Below are 19,137 nucleotides of genomic sequence, written 5' to 3'. Positions count from 1 at the left end.
AGAGATGTGCAGTATTTAGAGATTAAATCTTACAAGAAAATCCTAAAATCTAAGAAAATTTGTACGTATCTGAAGTTCTGTCTACTCTTTGAGGAGATATATCTGGTATATCTAGCAAATATCCGGATAATAAAAAAAGGAAAAATAACAGATAAAAAAAAAAAATACTTGAAAACAGATTGCATCATCCTTAAAACTTTTCCTATAATTCAAATTACCATTAAAAAAAGATATAACTGGCATGATACAGTACTACCTAACCCTGCTGATCTGTACATGTAATCATTTTCTACAGATAACTTAACGCTGAGAAATTATTTTACCTTAATGAATGCAAGTCTCTCTGTTTTCAAGAGAAAATCTACAATTGTTGCTTGACGACACACTTGCCCACAACTGCCCAAGCTACCAGCGCCCTCCTGCCTGTATGCATGCGATGTTATTACTAATATATCTGAGAGCAGCACTGATTACTTGAATGCCATGAGAGAGGCCTATTTGGAGGCATGGTGGAAAAAGCCTGCCAGTGCCAATACCTACAGTACTAACTGCTCGAAATAGTACAATCAATTTAATTCCCTCTGTCTGTCCGTCTGGATTTACTGCATCGCTTTGATATGACAGACAACATGTTAAATAACGAGAATTAAAGGAGGTTACCTTGGTTTAAACCCACCGGGAAGCTTTGAATGAGAAAACAACTGAATGAATGCACTCACTAGTCTTATGGTGCCAAACAAACACAGTTGTAGGACTAATGCCAAAAATAGTTTGAGTAGCTGCTGACCATTAGCGATTGGCAGAAGTAGTTTGGATTTTGGAAGTTACGCCAATAGACCTAAATCTAAAGAACGTGTCGACAGTGTGGTCGACGTTCTGTATTGTAAAACTTTATTCATGTTGGGTAACTGCGAATTAAAATCACTTGGCCTAGTCCAATTCACTCATATATATCCTCAAATTATTTTCATTGGGATAAAAATGATTATTTAAGTGCAAATTAAAAAAGAAAAGGCAAAAGTCCTTCTGAAACCTGCTAGTACTGTTATACAACTGTAATGGTCTGTAAAGGTCCAAAAAAAAAACAAAAAAAAACATAGATGCGAACTGTAAGATGAAGGTTAGGGTTTGGTCATTTTTAGGAAAATTATTCTGAATGTTTCAAGCGAAGTGGGAAACGGATTTAAGAGCCTCAATCTGACGATGGATTATTCTCTCTGCTGTAAAAGTTTCTGAACCAATTAGTCCGTCTGATAAACATGTCTCACTCTCACTGCTCAAGTCAACGGCTCCCTCTCTCACCCAGGGAGTTGTTGCCCAGCATTCCGAGGGGCCCCTTCACTCTCGCATAATTGCTGTTGCCTTGTGGGAGAGGGGACCCGGTGCCAAAAGAGAGCAAACAAAAGCAAATTGGAGGATGCAAATTATCTCTCGGAAGAGAGAATTCAATCTATGGTTTCAATAGGCTCGAGGAAAAATAGTTGGATCACATCCAAGCTGAGTTGCACACAAACACAAAGGGGACAAAAAAACGATTTTTATACATTTCCTGTTTTTTTAGACTCTTTTTTTTTTAGCATTTTTGGAAAATGGATGGGGGGAAAAATGAATTGTGCCTTGGAAATCGGTGTACACATGGCAACACAATAAACCCATTCATTGACTGTGACACAGTGCACAACCTACTCATATTATTTCATACATGGCAGAGTGTGAATGGCATCTATACAGGTATTTAATCTGTGTCACAATTCCAAACACAGCAATAGTTTGAATTGTGGTGACTCATTATGATCATGCTTATTAGGTAAACTGTTGGCATGTTGGGGAAAAAGAATCAAAAAGAATACATCTTAACGATACATCTGTTAGAGCAACATTAAAGTAATACGATTTTCAGTCCCGGTAACAGGCCATAAATACCTACGTGTATTAAAAATAAATCATGTGTGCATGATAGCGTATCTGCCATTTCCACTGCACAATTATGTTTCCAATTTACACCAAGATTTAGTTATCAGCACTTAATCCCAGCATGGCGTGAGATAAAAGACCGTCTAGTCGGTGTGTAGTCCGGGCAGTCTGTCTCACCTGAGCCCGAAGACAGTGCGGTGACATCACTTCCCATGAACACCCAGTATGACCCCGAAGTCATACAGCACAATGAAGGGGTTGATGGGGGGAAACCAGTCTCTGACAGGCCCTGGCGCCATTTCCCCGGACTCCCTCAGCCACACGCATCTCCTCGGGCAGGTAGCGTTGACAGCTGCATGGACGCCTGCGTGGATGAAAGGTGAAGCCACTGTGACAGGAAGCACTGATGTGATCTCAGACCTTGACGGGCTTGAAGTGACGGGGAGGTTTCTTTTCCCTTAAGCTGATTATGGTGGGTGGATTGAACAGGTTAATGCACACGTAAGGGCTCGAAAAGTCTGGGCGACACCTGGAAGTCTCTTAAGAGTGCATGGTCTGATTATGTTAAAGTGTAAGGAAAGACATTGAGCACGGAGGGTGTTATTGGACTGTTGTCCTCATAAATGAGTTATTGTCTTAACCAGCCTGCCAAACAGCAAACTGTGAACTGCATCCTGAAACAGGACACGTAAAAAACAAGTTAAATATTCTTAAAGTGAAAAAAGTTTAATTCTGGTTGACACAGCATGTTAGATACAAGTTCTTGTTCGGGTGATTGGGTCTGTTAATTTATACATCCTTTCTCTTGGAGCCTCATCTAGAGCCACATCCCAGTGTCTCTAATGCTCATCATAAACATCTGTATCTTATCAGAATCACTTTTATTCGCCGGGAGCATTTACATATTCTAACTGACGTAACTCCCTCCCTCGCTGCCGATATCAATTTAGTCAATAACTTTACATTTGCAACAGCACTCAAAAACCTGGCACAATAATACTGAAAAGTTGGGTGGAATGCCTGGGTGCTGATGGGAACCACGTGGTTCCCCAGTTTTAGGACATTAAAGCTCATCCACAATTACGTGTCAAGACTTTGTTTGGAGTGAAAAATGATACTGCATTAGGTTGTCAAACAGCAGGCATACTTTCCTTGTTTTTGTTAGTGCCAAGCCTTTATCAACCCCCTGGCATGTCAGTATTGCAACGGTAATGTAATTACGTTCAAGTTAATTCGCTAATGAGGCACCGTACAAATGTTCTCTACTCTGATAATTGCCTCCATGCATCTTCTGAAATGATATCTGCAATCTCTCCTCTCTTCAAACGCGACTGGGAGCGCATGTGTCATGTGGTGACCAAATTAACCTCCATTATGAAGAGAAATGATTGATATAACTTTAGCCATAGTGATGGAAACGACGGCATCGATATGACACAGGTATACTTAGTGTAATAAATCAAATATAATACATGCCGACAATTAAATTCAATGTAGATGGCTCCGTTTTAATTACTTTGGGTTTTGTCATTCAAATCTAGAGCAAAACCTCAAAACTCTGGGCTTCAGGACAAGAGCAGATGAGTGAAACCAACGGTTACGCTTCTCAAAACGGACATAAATGTGTTTCAAGCAGCTGCTCCAAACGTTCTACTGTGATTTTTGGGGTGAACTTCGCTTAGAAAGGGTGAGATGAATGAAAAAACCTGCAATACAATTTGCAGAATGGCCCAAAGTAAACAAACTGGTTCACAGGTTCAGATACAATGGCCTTCTAAACCAAATAGGATAGAATAGGAAGCTTGTAGACGATATTTCTCTTTGGGTTTTGTGATAAATGCGTGAAGTCTGATTAATGTAATTTAATGTCATTTGCAAAACAAACATCCCAGGTGCATCAACACGAACGTCGCTAATCGCTGGAGGGAAGCGCGCCCACATCACTTCCGGTCCGTCACGTCTTTCCTTCCGACGTCAACGTCGAGCGCCTCCCCCTTTGTTCCGGTTTACCAACATGGCGGCCGAAGGCGACGTCGATCTGGACCTGGAAGCCGAGGAGAATTGCACTGGAAAGCCGGTGGAGAAACCCCGGAAACATGACAGCGGGGCCGCCGACTTGGAGAGAGTCACCGACTACGCGGAGGAGAAGGAGATCTCCAGCTCCGACCTGGAAACGGTGAGGGGGAGCGCGGTGCGTGGCCGGCAGACATGCGGCCGTTGTGGGACGTAAACGCTCGTAGCCAACGTGGTCACTGTCACCGTTGTAGCCAGAATGTTTTTTTGGTTTATTACGTCATAAGTATCGAATAATGTCCTTCTTTATAAGGCGCAGCGTCATTCGGTTGGCGCGGGGAGGGGTGTTGTTTCTGCCACTTTTGCTCGGATTGTCGACAGCGAAGCGAGATTCGCGAGCGACGCGTTCCCAGCGAACGATTCTTTTTAGACGAGTCGTTTGAATGACTCGCCGCCTGGAGTCGCTCCGGCAGCGGGTTCGTCTCTGATTCACGGGCCGAAAGTTGTTATCGGAGTCCAAGACAAAGAAAGACGTGACTCGTCTGCACTTTGACATCCCGTCAGAATAAGTCATTTAGACAGGAATAAAAAAATAAATAAAATAAAAGTTGTGATATAAACGAATCGATTTTCCGGGCTCGGCCGCGTACTGTACATCCCTCCTCCTCCGCCTGAACGATTGACATTGAAGCGCCAAATTATTCTTGTGAGAGCACCGTTCACGACTCGGAGCCTTCCGCCTCTCGCCCGCCGCTCCACGACAACGACTGGATCGGACGAATCCTAATGTTGTTTTGCTTTGGAGTGATGCGTCAAGGACTGAGTCGAACCGCTCGTCACCACCGCGTCTGCCTGTGTTGCTGTTGCAGGCCATGTCCGTTATAGGCGACAGGAGATCCAGGGAACAGAAAGCCAAGCAGGAGAGGTTGGTGGATGCTTTTACTTTTTATTTTTATGTAATGTTCGAATCTCTTCCTGAAATCTTGGAAGTGCTCCTCTCTGTTTTCCGGTCCCTGGATGATTGTTGTGGTCTCAGCTCTTTAACTATTAGAACCTTCCTCCATGTTTACTTTCTCTCTGCATATTGGAATTGTTTTACAGCTTTTGTTCAATTGATTAAAATAAAAAAGTCTCTCCACTGCAGGTCCTTTTTTTTTTTTTTTTTTTAAGGTGTTAATGTCTCATTTCATTTGGCAAATACCAGGCCTTAAAAGTCCTTGGTCTTAAACTTGAATCAATGAAGTCTTCATTTTAACAAACCATTGGTCTGATTTGATTTATCCATAAGTTATTTTTCAGTATAAACCCCCAAGCCTACCACCGGACCTGATACCTCCTTCATACTCACCTGTTTAGCGGAATCCCCCCCAAAAAACAACCCTTGTACCTATAAATACCTAATCACTTGCCTTGCTATCTGGCCTGTGCCAACTACAAAGGGGCTTACATGGCTATGAAGTTGAATAAGAGAAGTTTTTCCCCAAAAAAAGCCCTTACATTTAGTTGAGATTAAAAGGGTCTTCAATGGTATTTCATTTAACTAAATAATAATAATCAGTGATACCTATGACAACCATGTGGCATCAATGGGTTATGTAATATTAGATATTTTGAGATTTTGGATGGAATATGGTAACCTGTTTCCTTCTTTCAGAGAAAGAGAATTGGCCAAAGTCACTATCAAGAAAGAAGATGTTGAATTAATTGTAAGTTTCTTCTAAAGTAATTGTTGGGGGTTTTTTATGCTACCATACCAGAGCTCTGCTCAAAATGTAATTGTTTTATTATAAGCTGAAACCATCTGTCTAACCAAATCAGCAAAATCAGTTTTGTGCATGTTATGTCAGTTTACCACCTTAATGTAAATAGATGCTGTACATCCAGGCTTGTTTTTGACGAAACATTTTGCTGTACTTCCTGTGCAGGGAATTCAGGGTTCAACTGTTTGATTGTACAGCATCATTTAAACAGAATCTGTAATGGGATATACCAATAAAACTGACATCAAAATAGTTTGATAATCATTGCATAAACACCATAGCATTTTTATTCTACTTCTATTTGAATCTTTGCGTTATGCCCATTCAATATTTACAGGTTTAGAGGCTCTTTGTGTTGCTTGTATTTTAAAATCGATTTGACTCCGCAGATGACAGAGATGGAAATTTCCAGGGGTGTGGCAGAGCGCAGTCTGAGGGAACACATGGGGAATGTGGTGGAAGCTTTGGTTGCCCTGACAAACTGAAGAGTTGGACCCGGTCGATTTGGAAGCAGCATTTAAATACTGGACTGCTTCGTTTTCTGACTGGCAGCATGTTTAAAGTGGCTGAAATTAACCTGCTTTGCTCTTTACACACTTTTTTCCCCCCCTTTCTTTTTTTTTTTTAAATAAAATGTGATTTGGATTGCCTATTGTCTTTTCAAATTGATTTTGTACTTTACGGAGCAATCAAAATGTGAGTCTTTTTTATTCACAAACAAAACTGGAATTACAACAATTTGACACTAATACACAGTAAAATGGGTATTTTAGGGAGGGGGAAAAAAAAAATCGCAGTTGTCACCAATATTGTTATATGGCTGTACAAAATTACATCACAAACCACCATACGGCCCTGATCACTCGTCCCTTATCGCACGTCCAAGTGAATTGAACTTGGCTGGTTTCTCCTTTGTGACTGCCCAATATTTGCAATAACAAACTAAGTTATTGGTATCACTGGCATCGTGAAACTGCAGCAATCACTATTCACCTTCTTGCTTTATTGCATTCTTAAGAGGTTATGGAACTAGAACGCAGCGCGTCCTCTGCGTTGGGGGTCGACGTGTTTAATTTCCTCCATCGGCACTGATCCGAGAAGAGTGCAGCGACTCAAAAAATAGAATCTGGGCAGAGCAACGAACGTCTCTTTGAGGAGTCCTTCGAGAAGCACAGCGGACCCGCCAGGGGGTGGGTGTGTGTGTGTGTCTGTAAACGTGGGGACTAGGTCTTCCTCTTCTTCACCGCAGGCTTTTCAAACACGTCTCTCACCCCGGCCGCCTTCTGCTTGAAGAACTTGCTGTTCTGGGCGCTCTCCTGGGCCCAGGCCGAGTCGAACGATGTGGTGTCCTGGTCCACCAGGTGAGTGTACTTGGTGCGCCCGGAGCGACCAAAGTTTTTGACCTGACAGAGGAAACATTTAAGTGTCAACTCGGAATTTTAGACAAGATTCTCGCGGAGACGCTTGAGCCGTAAAATGACGATCGATTTGAATTCCAAGTATGCGTCGGTTGTGCAGTTTGCAGAATAGCTGACCTGCATGACTTTTGGTAGAATGGTTTTGTTGAAGTGGTCCTCCAAAGTAGGTGCGCTGAAGTCCCTCTTGAAAACGTCTTGCTCCTCGTCCTAGACAAAACAGGTTTAGAGTAGGGCTTTCACAACCTTGAAATTTTAGTTGCGATAAATTCTCATAAAAACTTTCAAACATTTGCCACTATCAGTATAATCTCAGTGTAATTACGAAAAAAAAAAAAAAGTCATTACTAAATAAGAGGCCATTATGGAATGAAATGCGACTATTAAAATCCTGTTTCTATCATTTAACATGAACTGCATGACCAGTACATGATTTTTTTTTTATTTGGTTCAGAAGTAATGGGCAGGGAAACAGAAGCGCAGGGGGGGGGGCCCTGGAAGTATTCCACCTGGAGAGCGACTCACCATGAAGAAGGCTCCTCTGTGGTAGTACTTCTGGAGGAACTTGTATTTGCCCTTGGACGCCTTGTTGGTGACAACTTTGCCGTTATTGCGCAGCTCCGCCCGGCGTTCCTCTTCCGTGAGGTTGTGGAATCTTTCGATCTCAGCCTTCTCCTTCTCGATGCTGGGAGGACGGAGCACAAACTACCGTCACGACTTAAAAGACAAAGTGTGAGCCGTGTCCACGGCTTCTCACCGGGGGCGATAGTTTTGAGGAGTTCACTTACGCTTCTCTGGCTTCTCTGTCCCTCTTGATCCGCTTCAGCTCGCGGACTTTCCAGGCTTCGTATTCCTCCTCCTCGTTCTCTCCGTCCGTCTCCAGGGCTTCCAGGGCGGCCAGCGAGCGCCTGTTCTCCTCAAACTCCTTCTTGGCCTCTTCCTCCACGATCTTGAGGGTGTAGCGCCGCCGCTCCTCCGCCTGCTTCTTGAGCTCCGCCTCCAGCTCCCTCTGCTTCAGCTCCTCGGCCTCACGTTCCGCCACGGTCACTCTGTCCTTTCTGGAGAACAGATAAGAGTTAAGGCACCATGAGACCACTGTCGGAATGGTCTTCCATGGGGATGGGTACAACCTGAATTAACTTCTTCTTTTTCTCCCCCTTTTTTAAAGGGTATATATTCTTTTACCTACACAATAAGACATTTTTTTATTTGTATTAGTCAATCAATTCTATTATTTTTAAACCTCCAAATGTCAACACTGCCACCTTGAAAAAAACTAAAGCGAACTCCTTCTAAATAAAATGTCATACAACTACTGTTATCATTTTTATTTAAGTCCTTACTTGCGTATAAAGACAGGTTTTAGCCGTGGCTCGGCTTCATCCTCGCTGTCTGTGTACTCCTCATATTCGGACTCGGACTCTGGCTCCTCCCCCGACTTCCCTTCCTCCTCCACCTCCATTATCTCCATATCGTCATTCTTTCGTTCGTGAGCTCTCTGGCGCATCATTGCTCGCCGTCTCTCAATTTCCTGCGAAGAGGAAGTCAGTCCACGTTTAGAGACTTATTTTGTGAGATTTCTTGATGAAAAAAATAATATGGGGCTCAAAATTGAAAAGGTTTTAATTTTTTCCTCGCGCAACGGAGAGAAATAACAAAAAAAAAAAAGAATCCCAGGAACCTCATCATCCACTTCCTCCTCTTCCTCCTCCTCTTCCTCACTGCTCTCCTCGCGTTCTGGGTGCCAGGTTCCCTCGTCAGAGTCCTCACTGCTCTCCACGATCGGCTCAGGCTCCGCGATCTGTCTGTGTCTGGCCAGCCTTCGCGGATGGAACATCAACAATATCAATTGTTATTTTAATTAATTGGTTATCAATCTCTGCTTGGTTCCTTTAGGCCCCCAAAATAAACCTTGGCAGGTGACACCTTACCTCTCCTCCACATCCTCAGAGACTCGGTTGAGCAGACGTTTGAGGCGTGGATCAGAGACCTCCTCTTCCTCCAACTCCAGCTCTGGCTCAGCATCCTTCCCTTTCTTCGCAAATTGGAAGTCCTCCTCTTCTTCGTCAGACGACTCCATCGGAGCATAGTCGGGACGCTTGCCCGACACATATCTCTTCACCTTCACTTTCTCCATAGAAATCTCACCTGTCAAGTGTAAAGTTAGTCAGTTGTGTCATATTTAATCTAGTTTTTAGATGATCTCTCAGAAGCACATTCTCATTGTTTTGGTGGTCACCTCTCGTCTCGACTACGTATTAAGAGAGAGCCTCTGCTAAATATTAAGGGTGCAAATCTTATGTTAACCACAACATGATTGGGATTCATGTGACAACGAATCAATATGTCAAAATCACAATGACTATGATCTAATATAGAGAAACGCAATATAGTGTCTAGAATTAATGTTATTAATATCAAAAGCACCACGAGTACCAAGTAACATAATACTGTAGTAAAAATCCATTTTGGAACATAACCAAAAAATAAACCTTACTCTAATATATAACACATGCTGCGCTCCAAAAATATATACTTTACAATGAAATATGTGAGGTATATGCTATTGATCCTGAGGTAAAATTAGCAAGGAAATATGTACAACCAGCACAATTGGGAGTGCTTTCTTTTATAAGTCAAAAATAAATGTGAAGGTTTTCTGTTTTCAAATCATCTCAATAAAGTGCTTTGTTTATTGGGTTTTTTTTATGCAACTGCTTTTATTATTGTTTCCCATTGTTTAGAAGAGACGTTGAAATTATATTTAATTTACATTTTTCTACCGACTGATTAGCATGTTGCTAGTCCACTAGCGTGTTGCTAGTCCACTAGCGTGTTGCCAGCAGACGAACGTTGCTAGAAACTCACCTTTCTCATTCCGAATCGGCACGGCTCCCGCCGTGGACTGGATCGGTGGCAGCTTCATGTTGAGGGCCTCACGTCCAGACATGATTGCCCGATAAACAACACCAACAAAACGGATTTAAGTCCAATGTCGGCACAACAAAATATGCTCGACGCCGCTACACACAAACGCGGAAGTCTATAGAGAGAGCGAGAGCGGACCGGAAGTGTTATTCATCCGGCTGCAACACCGGGACAGATTGTTAGTTCCTCGTTTAATCAAACATTGGACTTGATAAGACTAAACAAAAAAAATGATAGATACACATATACATATACACATAGTTATTATAAAAAAAAATGATAGGAGTGAAAAGTGATGTGATTTTTATTAATATATTGTGTATCAAAATAACCAAACTACAAGGTCCCTGAAGGATTGTATTGCACATATAGCATTATTATTATTATTATTATTATTATTATTACTATTATTATTATTATAATAACAATCTAAAGACGTATAATTAAGATGTTTCATCCTGTCTGTGGTTCTGAACTAGACTGTAAAACAAAGAAATCTTTACAATCTTTTTTTTTTCCCCCAAAAAAACAAAACAAAAACAACAAAAACCCCAATACACAATATAGCTTATTTTGATTCTTAAAAGTCGGTTTCAGAATAAGAGCACATACAACTCTATTTTTTACAAAACCCCTTCTACGTGGATCATCACTGACATTGTCAGAAAGCGACACCCCTCTGCCTAAAGAGCTCTTCAAGCTTCTCTTCCAGGGCTGGATTGGTGCCCTTCAGCCCTTTCACCACCTGGGACGCCCAAATGAAGTATTCTTGGACTCGCTCTAAAGTCCAACCTGCCAAATAAAACACAAATATTAGGATTGCAGAATCTGTGCATTAAGTGTTTCTGTTTTTTTTACATAGCAAGACTTTACAGGTTTTATCTGCATGTGAAATAAGGTTAAATGTATGTCCCCTGAAGACCTTTCTATGTCAGTTAGTATAAATAACAAGAGCACTGCTCAATAATCAGAATATACATTTGTGAATATGAACAGATTCATCTTAAAATAAACACTGATGATATTTTAAGATTAATCCATGATTTAAATGCTTCACACCTGTGAAGATGAGAAAATGTGGTGAAGAATCACAGGTAAGTGTTAAGAGTCTTTTGGAAAGTGATGGGAGTTATATCTCCCAAAAACAAATAAATAACAGAAATAAAAACCTTCATTGATAGCACAATCATCCTTAGTATTGAAAAAAAAAAAAAAAAAAAACAACTACCAAAAACAAACTTCTACACACACAGATAAAAAGACAAGAAACGCTGAATAGGGAACAATATTTGAGACAGCGGAGCGGAACATCACCGGTGGGCGTGCAGCGGTTGAGGTCTCTCAGGTTATAAAGCTTGTCCGCCAGTTTGACCAGTTTGGCCTGGTGGCTGCAGTGGGGGGCGTGCTCCACCTGCAGACGCTTGCGCTCGTGTTTCGGCAACGTCTTGTCGTCAGTCACCTCTTGGACAATACGGGCCACAGTCGTCCCGAACGTCCCCTCCAGCTCTGCTATGCTGGTGTCTGTGTCCTCCACGGTGTCATGAAGTAGCGCCGCCTGGAAGAAGATAACGCAGACGTTCATGTACAGCGTGTACCTTCTGTTATATATGATTTTCTAATTGTACTTTTGGCTTGTTGTAAATATATTTTTTTTTTTATCTGATTTTGAATCTATTGTTGTTGTTTTTTTTATATTATTACTTTACTCTACCTACTTTGTCATGAACAGCCTTTAGAAAGAGAGATACTTTGTTCGTCCCCAGAGGGAAATGTCGGTGCTCACATCAAAACAAAAAACTATGATAATAAAGTAAGAGAACAACGACAATAAAAAAAAAAACGAACAATTAAATATGAATATCATTATTAGTTAAATAAATAAAATAAAAAAAACACTGATAACTCACTTGCAAAACCTCAATGTCGGCGATGCCCGCCTCGTTGTTGAGGATCCTTGCTACTCCTTTAAAAAAGAAAAATTACAACAACAACAACAAGTTGAGATGGGTGTCAGTGGAATATTATGGGGTATACGGGCTGGTGGCCTCAGCAGCAACGCACCTATCGGGTGGTTGATGTAAGGGGTTCCCTCGGCGTCCTTGCGCCGCTGGTTGCGGTGTTTCTCCGCGGCGAAGTGCACCGTCTCCAGCAGCGCGAAGGCGACGGAGCTCATGGCGAAGCGGGCGAGAAGCGACTTTGTATGGACACGAAACGCAACACGGAAGTCGCCGCTCGCCCAAACGGTCCGTCCCCTCGCCACTCCGGGTCGAAACGCGAGCTCGCCCGACGCTGGTTCCGGTCGCTGTCACGGCGGGAGCAGGTAGCGTCAGCTCGCCGATGTGTGATTTCTATTGATGGGAGCGGCTTTTTTTTTTTGTTTGTTGTTTTTTAACTTCGCCGTTTAGCCATCTTATTTGTTAATCTATGTAGTTACACACGTTGTTTTCTAGATGTATGCGAAACATCTGGTTGTTACGCTTTGAAACTAGGTAACGTTAGCTATTCCCCCCGGCTAGCTAGACCATAACAAAACAGACCATGCTTGCTATTCCCCTTGCTTTGGGATGTGTGGAAACCGTATTTATTGGAGATAATATTCCGTTTTTTTCTCCGTGTGATTGAAGGGGGAACTGTTAAGCTTGGTCCGGCTGCTTTCGCCATGGCGTACAGTGTCAGGAAAGACTCCCCTGAGCTCCCTGATTTCTCTTTGCTGAAGAGACTGGCCAGGGACCAGCTGATCTACCTGCTGGAGCAGGTGGGTTCACTGGTTCACAGTCTTGTTCCTCACGATTTAGATTAGTTACCTTTTCACTCTTGTATCGGGGTGTTTACAATACGACTTATTCCGTCTTAATTTGGGCTGTCCGTTTCCTTAATAGCTCCCTGGAAGGAAGGACCTTTTCATTGAAGCAGACCTGATGAGTCCCCTGGATCGCATCGCCAATGTTACAACGCTCAAGGTAAACTTCACGCCTTCTGTTTCTGTCGATCAGATTGAAGTGATATGAGTTACATTCCTATTCCTGTTTCTGTTCCCTTTTCATTGAAGCAACATGATGTTGACAAACTCTACAAAGTGGAATACAAACCCATTGTCAGCACTTCGGATCAGTAAGTGCTGTACTTCATAATGCCCCATTGACATGCAGATAGGACTGTGTTGTGATGTCGCAAATCTCTGTCATAGGCTTTGCTTTCTGATACGCCCGAGAATACAGACTGTGAAGTGGATTTGTGGTAAGTGCTGCGTAGTTTTTTGTTTTTTTCTCTTGCAATGCTTAATAACCCCGACACGGTGTGTTGAGAGTATTACCAAATAGTTATCAGGTGTGATACTGATATTTTGTTAAAAGAGTTAGCACATTAAATGGTTAAAAATGAATTGACATTACACGGGATACACCTCCTTTCCCTAGATGTGGTAAACGCAGACAAGGCTGCAGGGAAATTCAGAAGATACAAGATAATATTCACCCCTCAGAAGGTGGGGACTTCTTTATTTGTTTTGCTGTAATTCATTTGCTTTGCTCTCTGTCACAAATATTAAAGATTTAGCCACTGACTACCCTGTTATTGTTATATATACCCAGTTCTACGTGTGTGATACAGCATTGGAGGAGCAGGGAATCTTTGGTGGTAGGTATTTACATTTTATATCTTGCCATTACCACCATATTGGTTTTTTTTTAATTTTGTGTTGATTTTTAAAATCCCCTTTCAGATGTAACTACTGACGAGTGGGCATTCTACCTACTTCCACTGGATGATGACATTATCAGTTTGGAGCTCCCAGAATTCTTTCGTGACAACTTTCTGGTAATGATGCACAACAGCAGACAATGCATATCTGTATACTGTACTGCTGTATAGGAATGAGAATCATCTACACCTGTTTACCTCATATTACTCAATTTGATTCCCCTTTCCGGGGGGGATGGTAGCTCAGGCAGTAGAGCTGGTGGTCTAGTGATCTAGATCTTGTTGGTTGGATCCCAGGCTCCTCCCGCTAGCATGCTGTAGTGTCCTTGAGCAAGACACCTAATTGCTCCTGATGGCTGTGTCCGTCGGTGTTTGAATAATTGTAAGTCGCTTTGGATAAAAGCGTCTGCTAAATGAAATGTAATGTTTCCGCCGCTATGATTTGGGTCCCAAATTAAATAGCATTCACTTTTGTTTGACTCTATATAAATATAAAACACGCTCAAATTTCTCATTGTGGAAGATTCTGGGTCATATATGCTTTTCAAAATGGTGTATCACAATATGAAAATGTTTTAGTTTCATCACACAGGTAAGCTGCAAGGTCAATACAAAGTCAAATAAATAAAGCAAAGCAGCTTAAATGATCGCCTTTAATTGTTTTGTTTTTTATTGCGAAAACAGACATTCTAAAAGTCTAAAAATGTATTTGATACCCGCGGATACTCTGAATGCTGTACGGCTGAAAGATGGTAAATGGTGTCAAACCATGACCCGGTCCTTATTTCCTTTGTGTATGCTTAGGAAGGGGACCAACGCTGGGTGAGAACAGCTGGAAGCGCATTGCATCTCCTCCACTCCCTGTACGGCCCTTTCTCTAAGGTCTATGGAATTGGACGATGTTCCAAGGTAGTTTGAGTGTCTTTTTGCTGCTTCATATACTGTGGATCAAGTATTTGGAGACAACAAGGCTGATATTTGAATAATTTTTGCATTGTAAATTGTTGTCATTAATCCACTCTCGTCTGTTATGAACAAGATGGCATACGAGTCATGGCGGGAGCAAATAGAAGAGGGAGAACAAAGAGCTCGTCATGCTGAAATTGGAAATGTTTTTCTTATTGATAGAGGTACGAAGCTGCTTTCCATCTAACTTTGCATGTGCCATTTTCAAGTTCAAGTTCAAGAGCTTATTTGTCACATACATTTTTACCATACACTTCCTCATGGTTTGTCATTACTTTTCCAGATGTGGACTTTGTTACTCCTCTGTGCTCTCAAGTTGTCTACGAAGGACTTGTGGATGACATATTTAAAATCAAATGCGGTAGGTTGTTGCTGTGGCTGCTATGTTTAGAGAACAAAAAAAAAGGGGAAATGAGGCCCAGGTAAAACATCTCAGTTATTACCATTTTACATTTTTCCTGCTGTCCAAAGTAGTGCTACTTTAATTCAATTGTACACTGAAAAAACAACTTTTATTTTTCCATGTCAGCACAAATTCACTCTGTCTACTTTGCAGGATGCGTGGAGTTTGGGGCTGATGTTATATCATCTGACAAAAGTATAAAAGTGATGCTTAACGCCCAAGATAAGGTAGAGTAAAATATCATGCTAATCTGCCCAAAGTGGGAAGTGATGTTGGAGAAACCAAATTTTAGTTGTGGCCCGGGCTGAATAACATTTGCGGCAGAGATACTTCCGCCACTCAAGTGTTACTTAAAGCTCAATAAGAGTCGGGTAGACCGTGGAAACTGGACGCTAGAACGGTGCCTCTAAAGTTTCATACTGACAGAATCTTTTTCAAGGATTTGTTTTTCATGCACCCCCTCATACACATCACAGACTCACTATGTGTTGGTTTAGCAAAAACGTACGCTGATGTGCACTTTCGTTCAACCTACGTTAAAAATAAACCCAATCTACTGTTTATCTACATATTTCTGTAATAAACATCCATTGTGAAAGCATATTTGAAGGAACATATTAAGCGACGTGCCGATGTGACATCTTCTCCCGTGTAGGTGTTCGATGAAATCAGGAACGAGCATTTCTCAAACGTCTTTGGTTTTCTGAGTCAGAAAGCCAAAAATCTCCAGACTGCCTATGATGTGAGTGCAACACGTGTCCCCGAACAGCATTTTGTCGGCGGTTGTTGTCCCCCAGAGCTTATTAGAGTAGGCTCTGGTGGGGAAAAGGGACGATCGATTTGAGGAACATTCGCAAAATCTCGTCTTATTGGATCCCTCAGAAGCGCCGCGGGATGGACATCAAACAGATGAAGACGTTCGTGTCAGAGGAACTGAAGGGGTTGAAACAAGAGCACCGGCTGCTGAGCTTGCGTGAGTGCCGTCGTCACACACTCCGGTTACACAGCGCCGATGCCACTTCAAATCAACGACGAGCGCAATCTTATTTCAGACATCGGCGCCAGTGAAGCAATGATGAAGAAGAAAACAAAGCAGGACTTTCAGGACCTACTGAAGACAGAACACTGTAGGTGATTGGGGGGGAAATTTTTTGATATAGACATTCTTTAGATATATATGTTCATACTGATACTTGCACTATTATTACTCTGACAGCCTTACTGGAAGGATTTCAAATCCGGGAATGCATTTCCTTTATTGAGGAACACATCAACAGACAGGTGAGCTTTGTCAAATATCGGAGCGTTCACAACAGAACAAAACCATTTTGTGATGTTTGGTTATGCTACTAACCTTTAGTGACCTTGACTGTTAACTCAGCTTTTTATTTCCCTCAGGTCTCCATGATTGAAAGTTTGAGACTCCTTTGTCTTCTGTCTCTCACGGAAAACGGTGACGCTTGGATCCACAATAGCAGAGTAATTCAAAATGAGCGCGCTGTAGTGGCGACTAATGTGAGGTTGTTTTTTTTCTCACAGGTCTGCTGCCAAAGGATTACCGGTCCCTAAAAGCACAGTTTTTACAGGTCAAACTGAATACAGATTTTTTTAATGTATTTATTTATTTTTCGTAGGGATGTTGACTTTGATCGTGTGTAACGTTTTGCCTGCTTTACGTGGTCTTGTCAGAGCTACGGCGTGGACCACCTTCTCACATTTGCCAACCTGAGGCAGCTGGGTCTGCTGGTGGAGCAGCAACCGGGGGAGACGCTGACCGCCATGGAGAGCAAAGTGGGCAAACTGGTGAACGACCGGACGGCAGGTGGCACGGGCTTCCCTCTCTGATTTCCATATCTGGATTCCTTAACGCCATTTATTCATCATCACCGTCTCACTTGTTGTGTTCTCAAGGAAAACTTACCGACGCCTTCTCTTCTTTGGCGAAGAAAAGCAACTTCAGGGCGTTGAGTAGAAGACTCAACTTGGCAAGTGTTCTGCAAAAGTACTCTCAATAGTCCTCCAGCAGTTATCCTTCCTGACGGCTTGGGGTCTGTCTGTGTGTTTACGTCGATGGATTGCGGTTTACGTAGCAGGTTCAGCGTCATAGATGACATTGTTTAGTTGAGCAAGGTCACAGCCGTTCAAAAACACATATAATATATCTTCTCCAGTAACAAATCGTGACATGACATTATATCCTGATGCTGATTCTGTTTATTAATCACATTGTCGCCCTGTTGCCATCCGCTCTGAAGGTGCCCAAGTCGGATGAAGAGTACGATCTGCGCGTTCCCAGGGACATGGCCTACATCTTCAGCGGCGCTTACGTCCCGCTAAGCTGCAAGCTCATCGAGCAGGCGGGTGACTCGACACGCAGGATGGATTGAACGCATGTTGTTATTGTGTCGTGCACTGGAGCGGGCGGGGGGAGTCAGGTGAAATAGTTTCTCGTGTGATGTCTCATCTCTAGGTCTTGGAGCGAGACGGCTGGACCGGGCTTGACGAGGTCACCAGGTTACTGAACGGGCACGAGTTTGCCGTCACAGGTCAGACTCCCGTCGCGTTCTGGCAGCAGTGGCCTTTACATGACGCAAAGTCACCATCGCGGTCGTTATTTATCCTGGAATATTCATGCTTTTTCTTTTTGTGGCCCGGGTGAAATCCCTGCCCGCTGCTATATGCTGCATACATAATATTCCTGCAAAAAAAATGTGTGCCTGTCATGAACAAGCGATGGCGTCGATGTAAGATGGAACATTTTTCTCTGTGTTTCGTCAGGAAACAATGGAGCCGATTTGAAAGCCAAGAACGACGTCCAGCGGATCATTCTGGTGATGTTCCTCGGTGGCTGTACTTTCTCAGAGATCTCCGCTTTACGCTTCCTTGGCAAAGAGAAAGGTACAAAGGCTGTAAATTTACCGATCACTTTTAATCCCTGTTTAATCCTTAATAGTCTTAACCACTCGATTAATCCCGGGGAGGTTTTCGCTAGAGTAGTATTATAGTTGGTGTAGAAAAATACAGTTTTCCTACTGCAATGAACGAAACTGGACAAGCTTAGCTCGTCTGTGTTGGTCACTGCACACACCACAGCACATGCATAGGTGTAGCTAAGGTGACACGCACGCACGCGCAGCTAATGGAAGCTGTGAAATGTGTTCTCCACTTTTAGCCCATCAAGGTCGTGTCTTCCTCTGCGGCGGAAACGTAGACGTTTCTAGAGGGAATTCTTACGATGTTATGCAACATGCAACATGCAAACCCCACACAGAAAGGCCCCTAATCGAGAGATAACCCACCGGAGCACGGTGCCAACAGCTCCCCGGGCGGGAATCGCACCCAGGACCTTCTTGCTGTGAGGCAGCCGTGCCAACGGTGCCTCCGTGCCACATGCCACAAGAACGTAAAGCTTGGAAATGAATGGACAAAAATACTTTGTTGACTACTTTATTGTGTTTTCTATCTTCAGGTTATAAATTCATTGTGGTGACGACTGCAGTCACAAACAGTGCGAGGCTCCTGGAGGCCATGCTGGACAACCATGTGTGAGTCCTGGATCTGATCCACTGCATTCCAGGACCCACCGTTCCATTTCAACATTCCCACAGTGAAAGTCGAGCGCCAATGACCTTCACTGACATTATTGAATGAGAAATGCCGACACTGAAGGAACATTTTATATTTCTGAGAAATATGAATTCAGAAGAATGAAACAAATTCAGGTGTAAAAGTGTATATGACAAATACATGCTTTTAACACATTTGTTGTGTTTTAATGTGATAAAAAATAAAGAATGACACATGCATTTATTTATTCATTATAAAGTGTGTGTGTATATATTTGTGTATATATAATATATATGTATATATATATATGTATATATATGTGTATGTGTGTGTATATATATATGTATATATATGTATAAATATGTGTGTGTGTGTGTATATATGTGTATATATATATATGTATGTATGTATGTATATATATGTATATGTGTATATATATGTAAGTATATGTATGTATCTATATGTATGTATA

General features: G+C 42.3%; 4 protein-coding genes across 5 annotated transcripts; 2 read left to right on the top strand and 2 right to left on the bottom strand.

Annotated features, from left to right (window-relative positions):
• The first annotated feature begins 3,922 nt into the window (after window positions 1–3,922).
• On the top strand, window positions 3,923–6,337 carry hypk (huntingtin interacting protein K). Its single transcript, XM_079998245.1, has 4 exons — window positions 3,923–4,090; window positions 4,797–4,852; window positions 5,582–5,633; window positions 6,077–6,337. Exons 1-4 carry the CDS (start codon window positions 3,929–3,931, stop codon window positions 6,170–6,172), a joined length of 366 nt encoding a protein of 121 aa, XP_079854371.1. The 5' UTR covers window positions 3,923–3,928; the 3' UTR covers window positions 6,173–6,337.
• Window positions 6,338–6,396: 59 nt separating this feature from the next.
• On the bottom strand, window positions 6,397–10,105 carry mfap1 (microfibril associated protein 1). Its single transcript, XM_079998243.1, has 8 exons — window positions 9,971–10,105; window positions 9,034–9,250; window positions 8,784–8,922; window positions 8,446–8,633; window positions 7,891–8,160; window positions 7,628–7,787; window positions 7,223–7,312; window positions 6,397–7,090 (listed from the first exon to the last, which is right to left on the bottom strand). Exons 1-8 carry the CDS (start codon window positions 10,050–10,052, stop codon window positions 6,911–6,913), a joined length of 1,326 nt encoding a protein of 441 aa, XP_079854369.1. The 5' UTR covers window positions 10,053–10,105; the 3' UTR covers window positions 6,397–6,910.
• Window positions 10,106–10,322: 217 nt separating this feature from the next.
• hddc3 (HD domain containing 3) lies at window positions 10,323–12,254 on the bottom strand. The gene is made up of 4 exons (XM_079997057.1): window positions 12,092–12,254; window positions 11,938–11,993; window positions 11,345–11,585; window positions 10,323–10,822 (listed from the first exon to the last, which is right to left on the bottom strand). Exons 1-4 carry the CDS (start codon window positions 12,201–12,203, stop codon window positions 10,692–10,694), a joined length of 540 nt encoding a protein of 179 aa, XP_079853183.1. The 5' UTR covers window positions 12,204–12,254; the 3' UTR covers window positions 10,323–10,691.
• Window positions 12,255–12,333: 79 nt separating this feature from the next.
• On the top strand, window positions 12,334–18,917 carry vps33b (VPS33B late endosome and lysosome associated). 2 transcript variants are annotated; one of them, XM_079997429.1, is made up of 24 exons: window positions 12,334–12,350; window positions 12,655–12,785; window positions 12,910–12,990; window positions 13,080–13,141; window positions 13,218–13,267; window positions 13,447–13,514; window positions 13,621–13,666; window positions 13,752–13,846; window positions 14,534–14,638; window positions 14,769–14,859; window positions 14,979–15,056; window positions 15,252–15,325; window positions 15,754–15,840; window positions 15,981–16,071; window positions 16,151–16,225; window positions 16,315–16,379; window positions 16,497–16,551; window positions 16,638–16,684; window positions 16,788–16,920; window positions 17,010–17,083; window positions 17,354–17,455; window positions 17,569–17,644; window positions 17,877–17,996; window positions 18,568–18,917. In XM_079997429.1, the coding sequence occupies exons 2-24, from the start codon at window positions 12,690–12,692 to the stop codon at window positions 18,645–18,647; spliced, it is 1,851 nt and encodes a 616-aa protein (XP_079853555.1). In that variant the 5' UTR covers window positions 12,334–12,350; window positions 12,655–12,689; the 3' UTR covers window positions 18,648–18,917. The 2 variants fall into 2 exon arrangements, with proteins under 2 accessions (XP_079853555.1, XP_079853554.1); XM_079997428.1 differs by lacking the exon at window positions 12,334–12,350 and adding an exon at window positions 12,356–12,519.
• The last annotated feature ends 220 nt before the right edge of the window (window positions 18,918–19,137 follow it).

This window comes from Zeus faber (assembly GCF_960531495.2).
Source record: "Zeus faber genome assembly, chromosome: 3".
Taxonomy (NCBI): Eukaryota; Metazoa; Chordata; class Actinopteri; order Zeiformes; family Zeidae; genus Zeus; species Zeus faber.
The sequence above is the reverse complement of the archived record's forward strand: the minus strand, read 5'-3'. Positions and strand labels throughout refer to the sequence as shown.

Bases quoted from the DNA above. Each gene is read 5' to 3' on its own strand.
- mfap1 (XM_079998243.1), bottom strand. From the start codon at position 10,052: ATGTCTGGACGTGAGGCCCTCAACATGAAGCTGCCACCGATCCAGTCC. The intron at 7,313-7,627 runs GTGAGTCGCTCT...TGTTTTGTCTAG, and splicing joins ACAGAGGAGCCTTCTTCATG to GACGAGGAGCAAGACGTTTT. The intron at 7,091-7,222 runs GTCAGCTATTCT...TTCCTCTGTCAG, and splicing joins TTCTACCAAAAGTCATGCAG to GTCAAAAACTTTGGTCGCTC.
- vps33b (XM_079997429.1), top strand. From the start codon at position 12,690: ATGGCGTACAGTGTCAGGAAAGACTCCCCTGAGCTCCCTGATTTCTCT. The intron at 15,326-15,753 runs GTAGAGTAAAAT...TCTCCCGTGTAG, and splicing joins TGCTTAACGCCCAAGATAAG to GTGTTCGATGAAATCAGGAA. The intron at 17,456-17,568 runs GCGGGTGACTCG...TCTCATCTCTAG, and splicing joins GCTGCAAGCTCATCGAGCAG to GTCTTGGAGCGAGACGGCTG.
- hypk (XM_079998245.1), top strand. From the start codon at position 3,929: ATGGCGGCCGAAGGCGACGTCGATCTGGACCTGGAAGCCGAGGAGAAT. The intron at 4,091-4,796 runs GTGAGGGGGAGC...TTGCTGTTGCAG, and splicing joins CCAGCTCCGACCTGGAAACG to GCCATGTCCGTTATAGGCGA. The intron at 5,634-6,076 runs GTAAGTTTCTTC...TTGACTCCGCAG, and splicing joins AAGAAGATGTTGAATTAATT to ATGACAGAGATGGAAATTTC.
- hddc3 (XM_079997057.1), bottom strand. From the start codon at position 12,203: ATGAGCTCCGTCGCCTTCGCGCTGCTGGAGACGGTGCACTTCGCCGCG. The intron at 11,994-12,091 runs GTGCGTTGCTGC...TCTTTTTTAAAG, and splicing joins TTACATCAACCACCCGATAG to GAGTAGCAAGGATCCTCAAC. The intron at 11,586-11,937 runs GTGAGTTATCAG...ATCTTCTTCCAG, and splicing joins CCGACATTGAGGTTTTGCAA to GCGGCGCTACTTCATGACAC.